This window comes from Taudactylus pleione, unplaced genomic scaffold (assembly GCF_031769625.1).
Source record: "Taudactylus pleione unplaced genomic scaffold, aTauple2 ptg002674l, whole genome shotgun sequence".
In the NCBI taxonomy this organism is placed as follows: Eukaryota; Metazoa; Chordata; class Amphibia; order Anura; family Myobatrachidae; genus Taudactylus; species Taudactylus pleione.
This window is the reverse complement of record NW_028287050.1, coordinates 32070-54494: the sequence shown is the minus strand read 5'-3', so window position 1 is coordinate 54494 and position 22425 is coordinate 32070. Positions and strand designations below refer to the sequence as shown.

The following is a 22425-nucleotide window of genomic DNA, read 5'->3' as shown; positions in this document are numbered from 1 at the left end:
ATGAGGCCAATCTGTATGATCTCTTGGCTCCGTCCTCCTTTCCTTCCGAGATCATCGGATGCTACCAGAAAAAAAAAATGACAATGCACAGCGTAAATGCGTAACCACTGACATAAAGTGCGCGAGACCCAAACAGGTAAAGTGCAACCGAACTGAAGACAGCACTTTAATCCGTGCAAGATGTCATCTCTGAGAGCTACAAATAAGTACCAGCTCCAAGTAACATTGTGATGATATGTATGTAATACAGATTTACATCAATGCCCACAGCAGGAACATTAGTACCGTTCATCTAACAGTCTGTGTCTGGCTGAGAATGAGGGGTCTGATGTGAGTGTCAGAGATATACACCTAATACCTAATGCTCTCAGACACAGGATCTCCCGAGCAGAGGACGGAGCCCTGAGATCATATAGATCAGCCTCATTATATTATATACACCTAATACCTAATGCTCTCAGACACAGGATCTCCCGAGCAGAGGACGGAGCCCTGAGATCATATAGATCAGCCTCATTATGTTATATACACGGCACGTCCACCATATTGTTTATGGAATGGTCCACACTGACGGTGCTTAAGCCTACACTTCTATACTAATGTCATACACTGCTGGGAGAGGAATATAGAGGGGAACGTGTGTCCTGAGGGTCTGTATATATCCTTCTATACTAATGTCATACACTGCTGGGAGATGAAAATAGAGGGGAACGTGCGTCCTGAGGGTCTGTATATATCCTTCTATACTAATATCATACACCGCTGGGAGAGGAATATAGAGGGGAACGTGTGTCCTGAGGGTCTGTATATACACTTCTATACTAATGTCATACACTGCTGGGAGAGGAATATAGAGGGGAACGTGTCCTGAGGGTCTGTATATATCCTTCTATACTAATGTCATACACTGCTGGGAGAGGAAAATAGAGGGGAACGTGCGTCCTGAGGGTCTGTATATATCCTTCTATACTAATATCATACACCGCTGGGAGAGGAATATAGAGGGGAACGTGTGTCCTGAGGGTCTGTATATGCACTTCTATACTAATGTCATACACTGCTGGGAGAGGAATATAGAGGGGAACGTGTGTCCTGAGGGTCTGTATATATCCTTCTATACTAATGTCATACACCGCTGGGAGAGGAATATAGAGGGGAACGTGCGTCCTGAGGGTCTGTATATATCCTTCTATACTAATGTCATACACAGCTGGGAGAGGAATATAGAGGGGAACGTGCGTCCTTAGGGTCTGTATATACACTTCTATACTAATATCATACACCGCTGGGAGAGGAATATAGAGGGGAACGTGTGTCCTGAGGGTCTGTATATATCCTTCTATACTAATGTCATACACCGCTGGGAGAGGAATATAGAGTACAGCCGGTAGCCGGGTAACGTCGTACAGCCGGTAGCCGGGTAACGTCGTACAGCCGGTAGCCGGGTAACGTCGTACAGCCGGTAGCCGGGTAACGTCGTACAGCCGGTAGCCGGGTAACGTCGTACAGCCGGTAGCCGGGTAACGTCGTACAGCCGGTAGCCGGGTAACGTCGTACAGCCGGTAGCCGGGTAACGTCGTACAGTCAGTACAGCTATAGGGACTGAATACAGAACTGATAAGCAGGTGATGTGACTATAGGTGAATAAGTCCATGCAGAGACCTTTATAATCCGGAGTAAATTCCTTCATCTCGGGTGGAAGAGACTCATAGAAGCGCTGCTCCCGGGCAATGAGGGGCTTGCACACTGTGTGGTCATCATAACGCATCATACTGCTGTGTCCTCCCACCTGATGGATGAACGGCTCCAGCAGGACCCCCCGGCCCCTGTCGCACACTGTGCTCTTGACGCACTTCCCCACTTCCATGGTTTGACAAACACACATTGCGTTAAACACCCTGTGCTTGGCGGGGGCATGGAGAGGGGCGCGGGGGGCGGGCAGCAGCACTTGGGGTCAGGAAAACGTTGGCAGTAACTCCCGGGCCCTGGAACCGGCTGTTGGTGCTGTAAGAAAAGAAAGTACTGATGAGAATAAGGCAATAACGGCAAATCGTACACAGTCCTACACGGTCAGGAGCGCTGTACAAGCAGCGCAGCAATTACAGGACGAGCAAGGCGCCATATTCTCCCCACACAGACCAGTACAGTCATCTCCCATAGAAACGCTGCAACTCTGCTACATCCCAGCCATAAACGCAGAGGTATGACAGCGCCCTGCGCCTCACTCAGCTCTACAGCGCGCTATGTACACAACGCAGAGGTATGACAGCGCCCTGCACCTCAATCAGCTATACAGCGCGCTATGCACACAATGCAGAGGTAGCGGAGTCTGTATGACAGCGCCCTGCGCCTCACTCAGCTATACAGCGCGCTATGCACACAACGCAGAGGTAGCGGAGTCTGTATGACAGCGCCCTGCGCCTCACTCAGCTATACAGCGCGCTATGCACACAACGCAGAGGTAGCAGAGTCTGTATGACAGCGCCCTGCGCCTCACTCAGCTATACAGTGCGCTACACACAACACGGCAGAGGTAGCGGAGTCTGTATGACAGCGCCCTGCGCCTCACTCAGCTATACAGCGCGCTATGTACACAACGCAGAGGTAGCGGAGTCTGTATGACAGCGCCCTGCGCCTCACTCAGCTATACAGCGCGCTATGCAAACAACGCAGAGGTAGCGGAGTCTGTATGACAGCGCCCTGTGCCTCACTCAGCTATACAGCGCGCTATGTACACAACGCAGAGGAGTCTGTATGACAGCGCCCTGCGCCTCACTCAGCTATACAGCGCGCTATGTACACAACGCAGAGGTAGCGGAGTCTGTATGACAGCGCCCTGTGCCTCACTCAGCTATACAGCGCGCTATATACACAACGCAGAGGAGTCTGTATGACAGCGCCCTGCGCCTCACTCAGTTATACAGCGCGCTATGTACACAACGCAGAGGTAGCGGAGTCTGTAGGACAGCGCCCTGCGCCTCACTCAGCTATACAGCGCGCTATGCACACAACGCAGAGGTAGCGGAGTCTGTATGACAGCGCCCTGCGCCTCACTCAGCTCTACAGCGCGCTATGTACACAACGCAGAGGTAGCGGAGTCTGTATGACAGCGCCCTGCGCCTCACTCAGCTATACAGCGCGCTATGTACACAACGCAGAGGTAGCGGAGTCTGTATGACAGCGCCCTGCGCCTCACTCAGCTATACAGCGCGCTATGTACACAACGCAGAGGTAGCGGAGTCTGTATGACAGCGCCCTGCGCCTCACTCAGCTATACAGCGCGCTATGTACACAACGCAGAGGAGTCTGTATGACAGCGCCCTGCGCCTCTCTCAGCTATACAGCGTTATATGTACACAACGTAGAGGTATGACAGCGCCCTGCGCCTCACTCAGCTATACAGTGCGCTATGTACACAACGTAGAGGTATGACAGCGCCCTGCGGCTCACTCAGCTATACAGCGCGCTATGTACACAACGTAGAGGTAGCGGAGTCTGTATGACAGCGCCCTGCGCCTCACTCAGCTATACAGTGCGCTATATACACAACGCAGGGGTACCGGAGTCTGTATGACAGCGCCCTGCGCCTAACTCAGCTATACAGCGCGCTATATACACAACGCAGGGGTACCGGAGTCTGTATGACAGCGCCCTGCGCCTCAATCAGCTATACAGTGCGCTATGTACACAACGCAGAGGTAGCGGAGTCTGTATGACAGCGCCCTGCGCCTCACTCAGCTATACAGCGCGCTATGTACACAACGCAGAGGTAGCGGAGTCTGTATGACAGCGCCCTGCGCCTCACTCAGCTATACAGTGCGCTATGTACACAACGCAGAGGTAGTGGAGTCTGTATGACAGCGCCCTGCGCCTCACTCAGCTATGCAGCGTGCTATGTACACAACGCAGAGGTAGCGGAGTCTGTATGACAGCGCCCTGCGCCTCACTCAGGTATACAGCGCGCTATGTACACAACGTAGAGGTATGACAGCGCCCTGCGCCTCACTCAGCTATACAGCGCGCTATGTACACAACGCAGAGGTAGCGGAGTCTGTATGACAGCGCCCTGCGCCTCACTCAGCTAAACAGCGCACTATATACACAACGCAGGGGTACCGGAGTCTGTATGACAGCGCCCTGCGCCTCACTCAGCTATACAGCGCGCTATATACACAACGCAGAGGTATGACAGCGCCCTGCGCCTCAATCAGCTATACAGCGCGCTATGTACACAACGCACAGGTAGCGGAGTCTGTATGACAGCGCCCTGCGCCTCACTCAGCTATATAGCGCGCTATGTACACAACGCAGAGGTATGACAGCGCCCTGTGCCTCACTCAGCTATACAGCGCGCAATGCACACAACGCAGAGGTAGCGGAGTCTGTATGACAGCGCCCTGCGCCTCACTCAGGTATACAGCGCGCTATGTACACAACGCAGAGGTAGCGGAGTCTGTATGACAGCGCCCTGCGGCTCACTCAGCTATACAGCGCGCTATGTACACAACGCAGAGGTAGCGGAGTCTGTATGACAGCGCCCTGCGCCTCACTCAGCTATACAGCGCGCTATGTACACAACGCAGAGGTAGCGGAGTCTGTATGACAGCGCCCTGCGCCTCACTCAGCTATACAGCGCGCGATGTATACAACGCAGGGGTACCGCAGTCTGTATGACAGCGCCCTGCGCCTCACTCAGCTATACAGCGCGCTATGTACACAACACAGAGGTAGCGGAGTCTGTATGACAGCGCCCTGCGCCTCACTCAGCTATACAGCGCGCTATGTACACAACACAGAGGTAGCGGAGTCTGTATGACAGCGCCCTGCGCCTCACTCAGCTATACAGCGCGCTATGTACACAACGCAGAGGAGTCTGTATGACAGCGCCCTGCGCCTCACTCAGCTATACAGCGCGCTATGCACACAACGCAGAGGTAGCGGAGTCTGTATGACAGCGCCCTGCGCCTCACTCAGCTATACAACGCGCTATGTACATAACGCAGAGGTAGCGGAGTCTGTATGACAGCGCCCTGCGCCTCACTCAGCTATACAGCGCGCTATGTACACAACGCAGAGGTAGCGGAGTCTGTATGACAGCGCCCTGCGCCTCACTCAGCTATACAGCGCGCGATGTATACAACGCAGGGGTACCGCAGTCTGTATGACAGCGCTCTGCGCCTCACTCAGCTATACAGCGCGCTATGTACACAACGCAGAGGTAGCGGAGTCTGTATGACAGTGCCCTGCGCCTCGCTCAGCTATACAGCGCGCTATATACACAACACAGAGGTAGCGGAGTCTGTATGACAGCGCCCTGCGCCTCACTCAGCTATACAGCGCGCTATGTACACAACGCAGAGGTAGCGGAGTCTGTATGACAGCGCCCTGCGCCTCACTCAGCTATACAGCGCGCTATGTACACAACACAGAGGTAGCGGAGTCTGTATGACAGCGCCCTGCGCCTCACTCAGGTATACAGCGCGCTATGTACACAACGCAGAGGTAGCGGAGTCTGTATGACAGCGCCCTGCGCCTCACTCAGCTATACAGCGCGCTATGTACACAACGCAGAGGTAGCGGAGTCTGTATGACAGCGCCCTGCGCCTCACTCAGCTATACAGCGCGCTATGCAAACAACGCAGAGGTAGCGGAGTCTGTATGACAGCGCCCTGCGCCTCACTCAGCTATACAGTGCGCTATGTACACAACGCAGAGGTAGCGGAGTCTGTATGACAGCGCCCTGCGCCTCACTCAGCTATACAGCGCGCTATGTACACAACGCAGAGGTATGACAGCGCCCTGCGCCTCACTCAGCTATACAGCGCGCTATGTACAGAACGCAGAGGTAGCGGAGTCTGTATGACAGCGCCCTGCGCCTCACTCAGCTATACAACGCGCTATGTACATAACGCAGAGGTAGCGGAGTCTGTATGACAGCGCCCTGCGCCTCACTCAGCTATACAGCGCGCTATGTACACAACACAGAGGTATGACAGCGCCCTGCGCCTCACTCAGGTATACAGCGCGCTATGTACACAACGCAGAGGTAGCGGAGTCTGTATGACAGCGCCCTGCGGCTCACTCAGCTATACAGCGCGCTATGTACACAACGCAGAGGTATGACAGCGCCCTGCGCCTCACTCAGCTATACAGCACGCTATGTACACAACGCAGAGGTAGCGGAGTCTGTATGACAGCGCCCTGCGCCTCACTCAGCTATACAGCGCGCTATGTACACAACGCAGAGGTAGCGGAGTCTGTATGACAGCGCCCTGCGCCTCACTCAGCTATACAGCGCGCTATGTACACAACACAGAGGTATGACAGCGCCCTGCGCCTCACTCAGGTATACAGCGCGCTATGTACACAACGCAGAGGTAGCGGAGTCTGTATGACAGCGCCCTGCGGCTCACTCAGCTATACAGCGCGCTATGTACACAACGCAGAGGTAGCGGAGTCTGTATGACAGCGCCCTGCGCCTCACTCAGCTATACAGCGCGCTATGTACACAACGCAGAGGTAGCGGAGTCTGTATGACAGCGCCCTGCGCCTCACTCAGCTATACAGCGCGCTATGTACACAACACAGAGGTATGACAGCGCCCTGCGCCTCACTCAGCTATACAGCACGCTATGTACACAACGCAGAGGTATGACAGCGCCCTGCGCCTCACTCAGCTATACAGCGCGCTATATACACAACGCAGAGGTAGCGGAGTCTGTATGACAGCGCCCTGCGCCTCACTCAGCTATACAGCGCGCTATGCAAACAACGCAGAGGTAGCGGAGTCTGTATGACAGCGCCCTGCGCCTCACTCAGCTATACAGTGCGCTATGTACACAACGCAGAGGTAGCGGAGTCTGTATGACAGCGCCCTGCGCCTCACTCAGCTATACAGCGCGCTATGTACATAACGCAGAGGTAGCGGAGTCTGTATGACAGCGCCCTGCGCCTCACTCAGCTATACAGCGCGCTATGTACACAACACAGAGGTATGACAGCGCCCTGCGCCTCACTCAGGTATACAGCGCGCTATGTACACAACGCAGAGGTAGCGGAGTCTGTATGACAGCGCCCTGCGCCTCACTCAGCTATACAGCGCGCTATGTACACAACGCAGAGGTATGACAGCGCCCTGCGCCTCACTCAGCTGTACAGCACGCTATGTACACAACGCAGAGGTATGACAGCGCCCTGCGCCTCACTCAGGTATACAGCGCGCTATGTACACAACGCAGAGGTAGCGGAGTCTGTATGACAGCGCCCTGCGCCTCACTCAGCTATACAGCGCGCTATGTAAACAACGCAGAGGTAGCGGAGTCTGTAGGACAGCGCCCTGCGCCTCACTCAGCTATACAGCGCGCTATGTACACAACGCAGAGGTAGCGGTCTGTATGACAGCGCCCTGCGCCTCGCTCAGCTATACAGCGCGCTATATACACAACGCAGAGGTAGCGGAGTCTGTATGACAGCGCCCTGCGCCTCACTCAGCTATACAGCGCGCTATGCAAACAACGCAGAGGTAGCGGAGTCTGTATGACAGCGCCCTGCGCCTCACTCAGCTATACAGTGCGCTATGTACACAACGCAGAGGTAGCGGAGTCTGTATGACAGCGCCCTGCGCCTCACTCAGCTAAACAGCGCGCTATATACACAACGCAGAGGTATGACAGCGCCCTGCGCCTCACTCAGCTATACAGCGCGCTATGTACACAACGCAGAGGTAGCGGAGTCTGTATGACAGCGCCCTGCGCCTCACTCAGCTATACAGCGCGCTATGTACACAACGCAGAGGCATGACAGCGCCCTGCGCCTCACTCAGCTATACAGCGCGCTATGCACACAACGCAGAGGTAGCGGAGTCTGTATGACAGCGCCCTGCGCCTCACTCAGCTATACAGCGCTATGTACACAACACAGAGGTAGCGGAGTCTGTATGACAGCGCCCTGCGCCTCACTCAGCTATACAGCACGCTATGTACACAACGCAGAGGTAGCGGAGTCTGTATGACAGCGCCCTGCGCCTCACTCAGCTATTTAGCGCGCTATGTACACAACGCAGAGGCATGACAGCGCCCTGCGCCTCACTCAGCTATACAACGCGCTATGCACACAACGCAGAGGTAGCGGAGTCTGTATGACAGCGCCCTGCGCCTCACTCAGCTATACAGCGCGCTATGTACCAAACGTAGAGGTAGCGGAGTCTGTATGACAGCGCCCTGTGCCTCACTCAGCTATACAGCGCGCTATATACACAACGCAGAGGTAGCGGAGTCTGTATGACAGCGCCCTGCACCTCACTCAGCTATACAGCGCGCTATGTACACAACGCAGAGGTATGACAGCGCCCTGCGCCTCACTCAGCTATACAGCGTGTTATGTACACGATACTAATATATATATATATATTATACACACATACAGGTTGAGTCTCCCATATCCAAAATGCTTGGGACCAGAGGCATTTTGGATAACGGAATATTCCGTATTTTAGAATAATTGCATATCATAATGAAATATCTTGAGAATGGGACCCCAATATACAACACAGAATGTATGTATGTGTTATATACACCTCATACACTCGGCCTGCAGGTCATTTTATACAATATTTTCAAAAATTTTGTGGCTCAAGCAAAGTTTGTGTACAGAAAATATATATGATAGACATTGGGTGTACACACAGAGATATGATAGACATTGGGTGTACACACTGATAGATATATATGATAGACATTGGGTGTACACACTGATAGATATATATGATAGACATTGGGTGTACACACAGAGATATGATAGACATTGGGTGTACACACTGATAGATATATATGATAGATATTGGGTGTACACACTGATAGATATATATGATAGACATTGGGTGTACACACAGAGATATGATAGACATTGGGTGTACACACTGATAGATATATATGATAGACATTGGGTGTACACACAGAGATATGATAGACATTGGGTGTACACACTGATAGATGTATATGATAGATATTGGGTGTACACACTGATAGATATATATGATAGACATTGGGTGTACACACTGATAGATATATATGATAGACATTGGGTGTACACACTGATAGATATATATGATAGACATTGGGTGTACACACTGATAGATATATATGATAGACATTGGGTGTACACACTGATAGATATATATGATAGACATTGGGTGTACACACTGATAGATCTCTATGATAGACATTGGGTGTACACACTGATAGATCTCTATGATAGACATTGGGTGTACACACTGATATATATGATAGACATTGGGTGTACACACTGATATATATGATAGACATTGGGTGTACACACTGATAGATCTATATGATAGACATTGGGTGTACACACTGATAGATCTCTATGATAGACATTGGGTGTACACACTGATAGATATATATGATAGACATTGGGTGTACACACTGATAGATATATAGGATAGACATTGGGTGTACACACTGATATATATGATAGACATTGGGTGTACACACTGATAGATATATATGATAGACATTGGGTGTACACACTGATAGATATATATGATAGACATTGGGTGTACACACTGATAGATATATATGATAGACATTGGGTGTACACACTGATAGATATATAGGATAGACATTGGGTGTACACACTGATATATATGATAGACATTGGGTGTACACACTGATAGATATATATGATAGACATTGGGTGTACACACTGATAGATATATAGGATAGACATTGGGTGTACACACTGATATATATGACAGACATTGGGTGTACACACTGATAGATATATAGGATAGACATTGGGTGTACACACTGATATATATGATAGACATTGGGTGTACACACTGATAGATATATATGATAGACATTGGGTGTACACACTGATATATATGATAGACATTGGGTGTACACACTGATAGATAGATATGATAGACATTGGGTGTACACACTGATATATATGATAGACATTGGGTGTACACACTGATAGATATATATGATAGACATTGGGTGTACACACAGAGATATGATAGACATTGGGTGTACACACTGATAGATATATAGGATAGACATTGGGTGTACACACTGATAGATATATATGATAGACATTGGGTGTACACACTGATAGATATATATGATAGACATTGGGTGTACACACAGAGATATGATAGACATTGGGTGTACACACTGATAGATATATATGATAGATATATAGTGAAGTCATCCTGCCACATCTCTGTACATGTAAATCGATCAATAATGTGACATGTGGATGCTGAGACACTTTGGCTCAGGAACGTATACGCCATCCCTATGCTTTGGAATAATCTGTGATGTGCGAGATCATGTTGATCAGAGTGTGAGCTCTGGTACGCTTATTCCGCAGGAATTATATAAAGAAAAACCTTCTGAAGAACTCTTCCCCTCTTCCTCCTGTGAGTTTAGTACGCCTCCCCTATTCCTCCTGTGAGTGGGGTACACCTCCCCTATTCCTCCTGTGAGTTTGGTATGCCTCCCCTATTCCTCCTGTGAGTGGGGTACATCTCCCCTATTCCTCCTGTGAGTTTGGTATGCCTCCCCTATTCCTCCTGTGAGTGGGGTACGCCTCCCCTATTCCTCCTGTGAGTGGGGTACGCCTCCCCTATTCCTCCTGTGAGTGGGGTACGCCTCCCTAGCACGTGGGACTTTCCTGTAGATGTGATTTCACATTAGACTAACACCGATATCTCTCTTCTTTTATACTGTTCATATTCCACGGAGGAGAGTTATCATATACACAGTAATCACAAAGAAGGATTCAGTATGAAGATCAACATTGTCTAAGGAATGTATATACCTTTTTGTATACATGATAAGATAATACTGTCAGCCAGCAATGTCTGTGCACTGACCAGGACGGAACGTTATAAACATGGGATATCTAGACAGGAGATACCGAAAGCAGCAATTTACTACAACTGTACGAATGTTGTCCTAATAACACGTGCCTATAGGTCACATCTATTAGAGAGCAGTCTAATAATAGAGACAGCAAGGCAGCCAGACACTCAGGATCCTGCTATGTATCTTTCCAGGGGATACGTCTATTAATGCATGCCAAGCTCTCCGATATCCTCAGATTAGTGCTGGGGAGATACCATACCCCATACTATAACAATACCCCATACCATAACAACACACCATACCATACTATAACAATACACTATACCCCATACTATAACTATATACCATACTCCATACTATAACTATACTATAACCATACCCCATACTATAACAACACACCATACTATAACAATACACTATACCCCATACTATAACTATATACCATACACCATACTATAACTATACTATAACCATACCCCATACTATAACACACCATACCATACTATAACAATACACTATACCCCATACTATAACTATATACCACACCATACTCCATACTATAACTATACTATAACCATACCCCATACTATAACACACCATACCATAACAATACACTATACCCCATACTATAACTATATACCATACTCCATACTATAACCATACCCCATACTATAACACATCATACTATAACAATACACTATACCCCATACTATAACTATATACCACACCATACTCCATACTATAACTATACTATAACCATACCCCATACTATAACAATACCCCATACTATAACACACCATACCATAACAATACACTATACCCCATACTATAACTATACTATAACCATACCCCATACTATAACACACCATACCATACTATAACAATACACTATACCCCATACTATAACTATATACCATACCATACACCATACTATAACTATACTATAAACATACCATAACACATCATACTATAATAATACACTATACCCCATACTATAACTATATACCACACCATACTCCATACTATAACCATACCCCATACTATAACAATACCCCATACTATAACCATACCATACTATAACCATACACCATACCCTAGACCAGTGATTCCCAAACTCGGTCCTCAAGGCACACTTAACAGTCCTGGTTTTAGTGATATACATGCTAAAGCACAGATGGTTTAATCAAAATAATTGAGGTACTAATTAAGTCTCCTGTGCTCAAGTATAGCTATCCTTAAAACCTGGACTGTTAGTGTGCCTTGAGGACCGTGGTTGGGAACCCATGCCCTAGACTATAACCATACCCCATACTAATATAATACACCATACTATAACCATACAATATACTATTACCATACCCCATACTATAACCATACACCATCCTAAAATAATACACCATACTATAACCATACAACATACTAATACCATACCCATACTATAACCATACCCCATACCAAACAATACACCACACCATACCCTATACTATAACCATACACCATACCACACTCACCATACCATACAATACACCACACCATACCCCATACTATATCCATACACCATACCGCACACACCATACGATACCATGACACAATAATCAGAGACAACATACAAGACAAATTGCATTATCCAGTAACAATATTATCCAACTATAGATAAAATAAAAAGGGCTGAATTGCATTCCAGCTGTACTGTAACCCCCAGCAAGCACTCACATTAGTCGTATCATCCAGCTGTACTGTAACCCCCAGCAAGCACTCACATTAGTCGTATCATCCAGCTGTACTGTAACCCCCAGCAGGCACTCACATTAGTCGTATCATCCAGCTGTACTGTAACCCCCAGCAAGCACTCACATTAGTCGTATCATCCAGCTGTACTGTAACCCCCAGCAAGCACTCACATTAGTCGTATCATCCAGCTGTACTGTAACCCCCAGCAGGCACTCACATTAGTCGTATCATCCAGCTGTACTGTAACCCCCAGCAAGCACTCACATTAGTCGTATCATCCAGCTGTACTGTAACCCCCAGCAAGCACTCACATTAGTCGTATCATCCAGCTGTACTGTAACCTCCAGCAAGCACTCACATTAGTCGTATCATCCAGCTGTACTGTAACCCCCAGCAAGCACTCACATTAGTCGTATCATCCAGCTGTACTGTAACCCCCAGCAAGCACTCACATTAGTCGTATCATCCAGCTGTACTGTAACCCCCAGCAAGCACTCACATTAGTCGTATCATCCAGCTGTACTGTAACCCCCAGCAAGCACTCACAATAGTCGTATCATCCAGCTGTACTGTAACCCCCAGCAAGCACTCACATTAGTCGGATCATCCAGCTGTACTGTAACCCCCAGCAAGCACTCACATTAGTCGTATCATCCAGCTGTACTGTAACCCCCCAGCAAGCACTCACATTAGTCGTATCATCCAGCTGTACTGTAACCCCCAGCAAGCACACACATTAGTCGTATCATCCAGCTGTACTGTAACCCCCAGCAAGCACTCACATTAGTCGTATCATCCAGCTGTACTGTAACCCCCAGCAAGCACTCACATTAGTCGTGTCATCCAGCTGTACTGTAACCCCCAGCAAGCACTCACATTAGTCGTATCATCCAGCTGTACTGTAACCCCCCAGCAAGCACTCACATTAGTCGTATCATCCAGCTGTACTGTAACCCCCAGCAAGCACTCACATTAGTCGTATCATCCAGCTGTACTGTAACCTCCAGCAAGCACTCACATTAGTCGTATCATCCAGCTGTACTGTAACCCCCAGCAAGCACTCACATTACTCGTATCATCCAGCTGTACTGTAACCCCCAGCAAGCACTCACATTAGTCGTATCATCCAGCTGTACTGTAACCTCCAGCAAGCACTCACATTAGTCGTATCATCCAGCTGTACTGTAACCCCCAGCAAGCACTCACATTAGTCGTATCATCCATCTGTACTGTAACCCCCAGCAGGCACTCACATTAGTCGTATCATCCAGCTGTACTGTAACCCCCAGCAAGCACTCACATTAGTCGTATCATCCAGCTGTACTGTAACCCCCAGCAAGCACTCACATTAGTCGTATCATCCAGCTGTACTGTAACCCCCAGCAAGCACTCACATTACTCGTATCATCCATCTGTACTGTAACCCCCAGCAAGCACTCACATTAGTCGTATCATCCAGCTGTACTGTAACCCCAGCAAGCACTCACATTACTCGTATCATCCAGCTGTACTGTAACCCCCAGCAAGCACTCACATTAGTCGTATCATCCATGTAACCCCCAGCAAGCACTCACATTAGTCGTATCATCCAGCTGTACTGTAACCCCCAGCAAGCACTCACAATAGTCGTATCATCCAGCTGTACTGTAACCCCCAGCAAGCACTCACATTAGTCGTATCATCCAGCTGTACTGTAACCCCCAGCAAGCACTCACAATAGTCGTATCATCCAGCTGTACTGTAACCCCCAGCAAGCACTCACATTAGTCGTATCATCCAGCTGTACTGTAACCCCCAGCAAGCACTCACATTAGTCGTATCATCCAGCTGTACTGTAACCCCCAGCAAGCACTCACATTAGTCGTATCATCCAGCTGTACTGTAACCCCCAGCAAGCACTCACATTAGTCGTATCATCCAGCTGTACTGTAACCTCCAGCAAGCACACACATTAGTCGTATCATCCAGCTGTACTGTAACCCCCAGCAAGCACTCACATTAGTCGTATCATCCAGCTGTACTGTAACCCCCAGCAAGCACACACATTAGTCGTATCATCCATCTGTACTGTAACCTCCAGCAAGCACACACATTAGTCGTATCATCCAGCTGTACTGTAACCTCCAGCAAGCACTCACATTAGTCGTATCATCCATCTGTACTGTAACCTCCAGCAAGCACACACATTAGTCGTATCATCCAGCTGTACTGTAACCTCCAGCAAGCACTCACATTAGTCGTATCATCCAGCTGTACTGTAACCCCCAGCAAGCACTCACATTAGAGTCGTATGAAGTATTACTATCAGTGTAACTATACTAGGAACCATTGATATATCAGTAACTGCATTTTTTGGGCAGTGACCTGTGGAAGGTATGTACACGTTACATAAAATCTAGTTGGTCTCAGTGCGTTCTGCGAGCAGATAGTTCCATTGTGCAAACAAGCTGGGATGCCACAGCGCACACGGGCGGCCCAATAATTAGGTCATTATTGGGAACCTTGGCGAATAAAGGCTATGATCCGTACATTATATTTCTGCACGTTTTATGTCAATCATTTACAGACGTAACATGGTGAGTACTAATAGTAAGTAAGGTACATTATACCCGCCTCCAAATATATACTGACCCCAATCTGATATTGGACACAAACCTTGGTTATGTCATTTTATAGGACACCTGTAACATGTAGCACTGCATTCTGCCTGGGAAATATCTGATGTGGGGAATTAAGAACAGGAACTGCGCGCTCGCCATCATACACAAGATAAGGCTGCTGATCGTCCGCCTGGCCCGGAGAGAGTGTAATGTACCTGTTCTGTGGAATAAAATAAATAGGGCTCGCTGTAGGGAACAGCCAAGGACAATTGTTATGGCGAACAGTTACTACTCTGCTAGGAACAGAAAGGGAGGGAGGGAGGAAACCTATTTGCTGTTGTTGCTATTAGCGATGCTTTGTCACGGCTACAAATCTGGCCTCTGGATCATGCATTGGCCGCACCAATGTCACGCCAGCGCTGAAACACGTTACGGTGCACAGGCTGCATAGATTACACCCATTCATTCTGCATTCACCGGCAGGGTAACCACAGCGCAGCCCCGACACCTGGAAAGTCCCTCACTGACTTATTACATGTCTGTATAACCCCTTATGGCCTAGCAGGGGTTATAGCATGGGAAGGAGAGAGAGGGGAAGAGGATCCTGAGTCAGGACACATGGAAAGTCTCTCACTGACTTATTACATGTCTGTATAACCCCCTATGGCCTAGCAGCGGTTAGAGCATAGGAAGGAGCGAGAGGGGAAGAGGATCCTGAGTCAGGACACATCGAAAGTCTCTCACTGACTTATTACATGTCTGTATAACCCCCTATGGCCTAGCAGCGGTTAGAGCATGGGAAGGAGCGAGAGGGGAAGAGGATCCTGAGTCAGGGCACATGGAAAGTCTCTCACTGACTTATTACATGTCTGTATAACCCCCTATGGTCTAGCAGGGGTTAGAGCATGGGAAGGAGCGAGAGGGGAAGAGGATCCGGAGTCAGGACACATGGAAAGTCACTGACTTATTACATGTCTGTATAACCCCCTATGGCCTAGCAGGGGTTAGAGCATGGGAAGGAGAGAGAGGGGAAGAGGATCCTGAGTTAGGATACATGGAAAGTCACTCACTGACTTATTATATGTCTGTATAACCCTCTATGGCCGAGCAGGGGTTAGAGCATGGGAAGGAGCGAGAGAGGAAGAGGATCCTGAGTCAGGACACATGGAAAGTCACTCACTGACTTATTATATGTCTGTATAACCCTCTATGGCCTAGCAGGGGTTAGAGCATGGGAAGGAGCGAGAGAGGAAGAGGATCCTGAGTCAGGACACATGGAAAGTCTCTCACTGACTTATTACATATCTGTATAACCCTCTATGGCCTAGCAGGGGTTAGAGCATGGGAAGGAGCGAGAGGGGAAGAGATCCTGAGTCAGGACACATGGAAAGTCTCTCACTGACTTATTACATGTCTGTATAACCCCCTATGGCCTAGCAGGGGTTAGAGCATGGGAAGGAGCGAGAGGGGAAGAGGATCCTGAGTCAGGGCACATGGAAAATCTCTCACTGACTTATTACATGTCTGTATAACCCCCTATGGCCTAGCAGGTGTTAGAGCATGGGAAGGAGCGAGAGGGGAAGAGGATCCTGAGTCAGGACACATGGAAAGTCACTCACTGACTTAATACATGTCTGTATAACCTATGGCCTAGCAGGGGTTAGAGCATGGGAAGGAGCAAAAGGGGAAGAGGATCCTGAGTTAGGACACATGGAAAGTCACTGACTTATTACATGTCTGTATAACCCCCTATGGCCTAGCAGGGGTTAGAGCATGGGAAGGAGCGAGAGGGGAAGAGGATCCTGAGTCAGGACACATGGAAAGTCACTCACTGACTTATTATATGTCTGTATAAACCCCTATGGCCTAGCAGGGGTTAGAGCATGGGAAGGAGCGAGAGGGGAAGAGGATCCTGAGTTAGGATACATGGAAAGTCTCTCACTGACTTATTACATGTCTGTATAACCCCCTATAGCCTAGCAGGGGTTAGAGCATGGGAAGGAGCGAGAGGGGAAGAGGATCCTGAGTTAGGATACATGGAAAGTCATTCACTGACTTATTACATGTCTGTATAACCCCCTATGGCCTAGCAGGGGTCATGGGAAGGAGCGAGAGAGGAAGAGGATCCTGAGTTAGGATACATGGAAAGTCACTCACTGACTTATTACATGTCTGTATAACCCCCTATGGTCTAGCAGGGGTTAGAGCATGGGAAGGAGCGAGAGGGGAAGAGGATCCTGAGTCAGGGCACATGGAAAGTCTCTCACTGACTTATTACATGTCTGTATAACCCCCTATGGTCTAGCAGGGGTTAGAGCATGGGAAGGAGCGAGAGGGGAAGAGGATCCGGAGTCAGGACACATGGAAAGTCACTGACTTATTACATGTCTGTATAACCCCCTATGGCCTAGCAGGGGTTAGAGCATGGGAAGGAGAGAGAGGGGAAGAGGATCCTGAGTTAGGATACATGGAAAGTCACTCACTGACTTATTATATGTCTGTATAACCCTCTATGGCCGAGCAGGGGTTAGAGCATGGGAAGGAGCGAGAGAGGAAGAGGATCCTGAGTCAGGACACATGGAAAGTCACTCACTGACTTATTATATGTCTGTATAACCCTCTATGGCCTAGCAGGGGTTAGAGCATGGGAAGGAGCGAGAGAGGAAGAGGATCCTGAGTCAGGACACATGGAAAGTCTCTCACTGACTTATTACATATCTGTATAACCCTCTATGGCCTAGCAGGGGTTAGAGCATGGGAAGGAGCGAGAGGGGAAGAGATCCTGAGTCAGGACACATGGAAAGTCTCTCACTGACTTATTACATGTCTGTATAACCCCCTATGGCCTAGCAGGGGTTAGAGCATGGGAAGGAGCGAGAGGGGAAGAGGATCCTGAGTCAGGGCACATGGAAAATCTCTCACTGACTTATTACATGTCTGTATAACCCCCTATGGCCTAGCAGGTGTTAGAGCATGGGAAGGAGCGAGAGGGGAAGAGGATCCTGAGTCAGGACACATGGAAAGTCACTCACTGACTTAATACATGTCTGTATAACCTATGGCCTAGCAGGGGTTAGAGCATGGGAAGGAGCAAAAGGGGAAGAGGATCCTGAGTTAGGACACATGGAAAGTCACTGACTTATTACATGTCTGTATAACCCCCTATGGCCTAGCAGGGGTTAGAGCATGGGAAGGAGCGAGAGGGGAAGAGGATCCTGAGTCAGGACACATGGAAAGTCACTCACTGACTTATTATATGTCTGTATAAACCCCTATGGCCTAGCAGGGGTTAGAGCATGGGAAGGAGCGAGAGGGGAAGAGGATCCTGAGTTAGGATACATGGAAAGTCTCTCACTGACTTATTACATGTCTGTATAACCCCCTATAGCCTAGCAGGGGTTAGAGCATGGGAAGGAGCGAGAGGGGAAGAGGATCCTGAGTTAGGATACATGGAAAGTCATTCACTGACTTATTACATGTCTGTATAACCCCCTATGGCCTAGCAGGGGTCATGGGAAGGAGCGAGAGAGGAAGAGGATCCTGAGTTAGGATACATGGAAAGTCACTCACTGACTTATTACATGTCTGTATAACCCCCTATGGCCTAGCAGGGGTTAGAGCATGGGAAGGAGCGAGAGGGGAAGAGATCCTGAGTCAGGACACATGGAAAGTCTCTCACTGACTTATTACATGTCTGTATAACCCCCTATGGCCTAGCAGGGGTTAGAGCATGGGAAGGAGCGAGAGGGGAAGAGGATCCTGAGTTAGGACACATGGAAAGTCACTCACTGACTTATTATATGTCTGTATAAACCCCTATGGCCTAGCAGGGGTTAGAGCATGGGAAGGAGCGAGAGGGGAAGAGGATCCTGAGTTAGGACACATGGAAAGTCACTGACTTATTACATGTCTGTATAACCTCCTATGGCCTAGCAGGGGTTAGAGCATAGGAAGGAGCGAGAGAGGAAGAGGATCCTTAGTTAGGGCACATGGAAAGTCACTGACTTATTACATATCTGTATAACCCTCTATGGCCTAGCAGGGGTTAGAGCATGGGAAGGAGCGAGAGGGGAAGAGATCCTGAGTCAGGACACATGGAAAGTCTCTCACTGACTTATTACATGTCTGTATAACCCTCTATGGCCTAGCAGGGGTTAGAGCATGGGAAGGAGCGAGAGGGGAAGAGGATCCTGAGTTAGGACACATGGAAAGTCACTCACTGACTTATTATATGTCTGTATAAACCCCTATGGCCTAGCAGGGGTTAGAGCATGGGAAGGAGCGAGAGGGGAAGAGGATCCTCAGTTAGGACACATGGAAAGTCACTGACTTATTACATGTCTGTATAACCTCCTATGGCCTAGCAGGGGTTAGAGCATAGGAAGGAGCGAGAGAGGAAGAGGATCCTTAGTTAGGGCACATGGAAAGTCACTGACTTATTACATATCTGTATAACCCTCTATGGCCTAGCAGGGGTTAGAGCATGGGAAGGAGTGAGAGGGGAAGAGGATCCTGAGTCAGGACACATGGAAAGTCTCTCACTGACTTATTACATGTCTGTATAACCCTCTATGGCCTAGCAGGGGTTAGAGCATGGGAAGGAGCGAGAGGGGAAGAGGATCCTGAGTTAGGGCACATGGAAAGTCACTGACTTATTACATGTCTGTATAACCTATGACCTAGCAGGGGTTAGAGCATAGGAAGGAGCGAGAGAGGAAGAGGATCCTGAGTTAGGGCACATGGAAAGTCACTGACTTATTACATGTCTGTATAACCTATGGCCTAGCAGGGGTTAGAGCATAGGAAGGAGCGAGAGAGGAAGAGGATCCTGAGTTAGGGCACATGGAAAGTCACTGACTTATTACATATCTGTATAACCTCCTGTGGCCTAGCAGGGGTTAGAGCATAGGAAGGAGCGAGAGGGGAAGAGATCCTGAGTCAGGACACATGGAAAGTCTCTCACTGACTTATTACATGTCTGTATAACCCTCTATGGCCTAGCAGGGGTTAGAGCATAGGAAGGAGCGAGAGAGGAAGAGGATCCTGAGTTAGGGCACATGGAAAGTCACTGACTTATTATATGTCTGTATAACCCCCTATGGCCTAGCAGGGGTTATGGGAAGAAGCGAGAGAGGAAGAGGATCCTGAGTTAGGGCACATGGAAAGTCACTGACTTATTATATGTCTGTATAACCCCCTATGGCCTAGCAGGGGTTAGAGCATGGGAAGGAGCGAGAGGGGAAGAGATCCTGAGTCAGGACACATGGAAAGTCTCTCACTGACTTATTACATGTCTGTATAACCCCCTATGGCCTAGCAGGGGTTAGAGCATGGGAAGGAGCGAGAGGGGAAGAGGATCCTGTCAGGACACATGGAAAGTCTCTGACTTATTACATGTCTGTATAACCCCCTATGGCCTAGCAGGGGTTAGAGCATGGGAAGGAGCGAGAGGGGAAGAGGATCCTGAGTCAGGACACATGGAAAGTCACTGACTTATTACATGTCTGTATAACCCCCTATGGCCTAGCCGGGGTTAGAGCATGGGAAGGAGCGAGAGGGGAAGAGGATCCTGTCAGGACACATGGAAAGTCACTGACTTATTACATGTCTGTATAACCCTCTATGGCCTAGCAGGGGTTAGAGCATGGGAAGGAGCGAGAGGGGAAGAGGATCCTGAGTTAGGGCACATGGAAAGTCACTGACTTATTACATATCTGTATAACCCTCTATGGCCTAGCAGGGGTTAGAGCATGGGAAGGAGCGAGAGGGGAAGAGGATCCTGAGTCAGGACACATGGAAAGTCTCTCACTGACTTATTACATGTCTGTATAACCCCTATGGCCTAGCAGGGGTTAGAGCATGGGAAGGAGCGAGAGGGGAAGAGGATCCTGAGTTAGGACACATGGAAAGTCACTGACTTATTACATGTCTGTATAACCTCCTATGGCCTAGCAGGGGTTAGAGCATAGGAAGGAGCGAGAGAGGAAGAGGATCCTTAGTTAGGGCACATGGAAAGTCACTGACTTATTACATATCTGTATAACCCTCTATGGCCTAGCAGGGGTTAGAGCATGGGAAGGAGCGAGAGGGGAAGAGGATCCTGAGTCAGGACACATGGAAAGTCTCTCACTGACTTATTACATGTCTGTATAACCCTCTATGGCCTAGCAGGGGTTAGAGCATGGGAAGGAGCGAGAGGGGAAGAGGATCCTGAGTTAGGACAAATGGAAAGTCACTGACTTATTACATGTCTGTATAACCCTCTATGGCCTAGCAGGGGTTAGAGCATAGGAAGGAGCGAGAGAGGAAGAGGATCCTTAGTTAGGGCACATGGAAAGTCACTGACTTATTACATATCTGTATAACCCTCTATGGCCTAGCAGGGGTTAGAGCATGGGAAGGAGCGAGAGGGGAAGAGGATCCTGAGTCAGGACACATGGAAAGTCACTCACTGACTTATTATATGTCTGTATAAACCCCTATGGCCTAGCAGGGGTTAGAGCATGGGAAGGAGCGAGAGGGGAAGAGGATCCTGAGTTAGGACACATGGAAAGTCACTGACTTATTACATGTCTGTATAACCTCCTATGGCCTAGCAGGGGTTAGAGCATGGGAAGGAGCGAGAGGGGAAGAGGATCCTGAGTTAGGACACATGGAAAGTCACTGACTTATTACATGTCTGTATAACCTCCTATGGCCTAGCAGGGGTTAGAGCATAGGAAGGAGCGAGAGAGGAAGAGGATCCTTAGTTAGGGCACATGGAAAGTCACTGACTTATTACATATCTGTATAACCCTCTATGGCCTAGCAGGGGTTAGAGCATGGGAAGGAGCGAGAGGGGAAGAGGATCCTGAGTCAGGACACATGGAAAGTCTCTCACTGACTTATTACATGTCTGTATAACCCTCTATGGCCTAGCAGGGGTTAGAGCATGGGAAGGAGCGAGAGGGGAAGAGGATCCTGAGTTAGGACAAATGGAAAGTCACTGACTTAATACATGTCTGTATAACCCTCTATGGCCTAGCAGGGGTTAGAGCATAGGAAGGAGCGAGAGAGGAAGAGGATCCTTAGTTAGGGCACATGGAAAGTCACTGACTTATTACATATCTGTATAACCCTCTATGGCCTAGCAGGGGTTAGAGCATGGGAAGGAGCGAGAGGGGAAGAGGATCCTGAGTCAGGACACATGGAAAGTCACT

General features: G+C 48.7%; 1 protein-coding gene across 1 annotated transcript in view; it reads right to left on the bottom strand.

Moving 5' to 3' along the window:
• Positions 1 to 22425, bottom strand: part of IP6K1 (inositol hexakisphosphate kinase 1) — a 52257-nt gene that overhangs the window by 23727 nt on the left and 6105 nt on the right. The window contains exon 2 of the mRNA XM_088466222.1: positions 1663 to 2004. Coding sequence (XP_088322348.1) covers positions 1663 to 1885 — 223 coding nt within the window. The 5' untranslated portion in view covers positions 1886 to 2004. The remainder of the gene's footprint in view (positions 1 to 1662; positions 2005 to 22425) is intronic.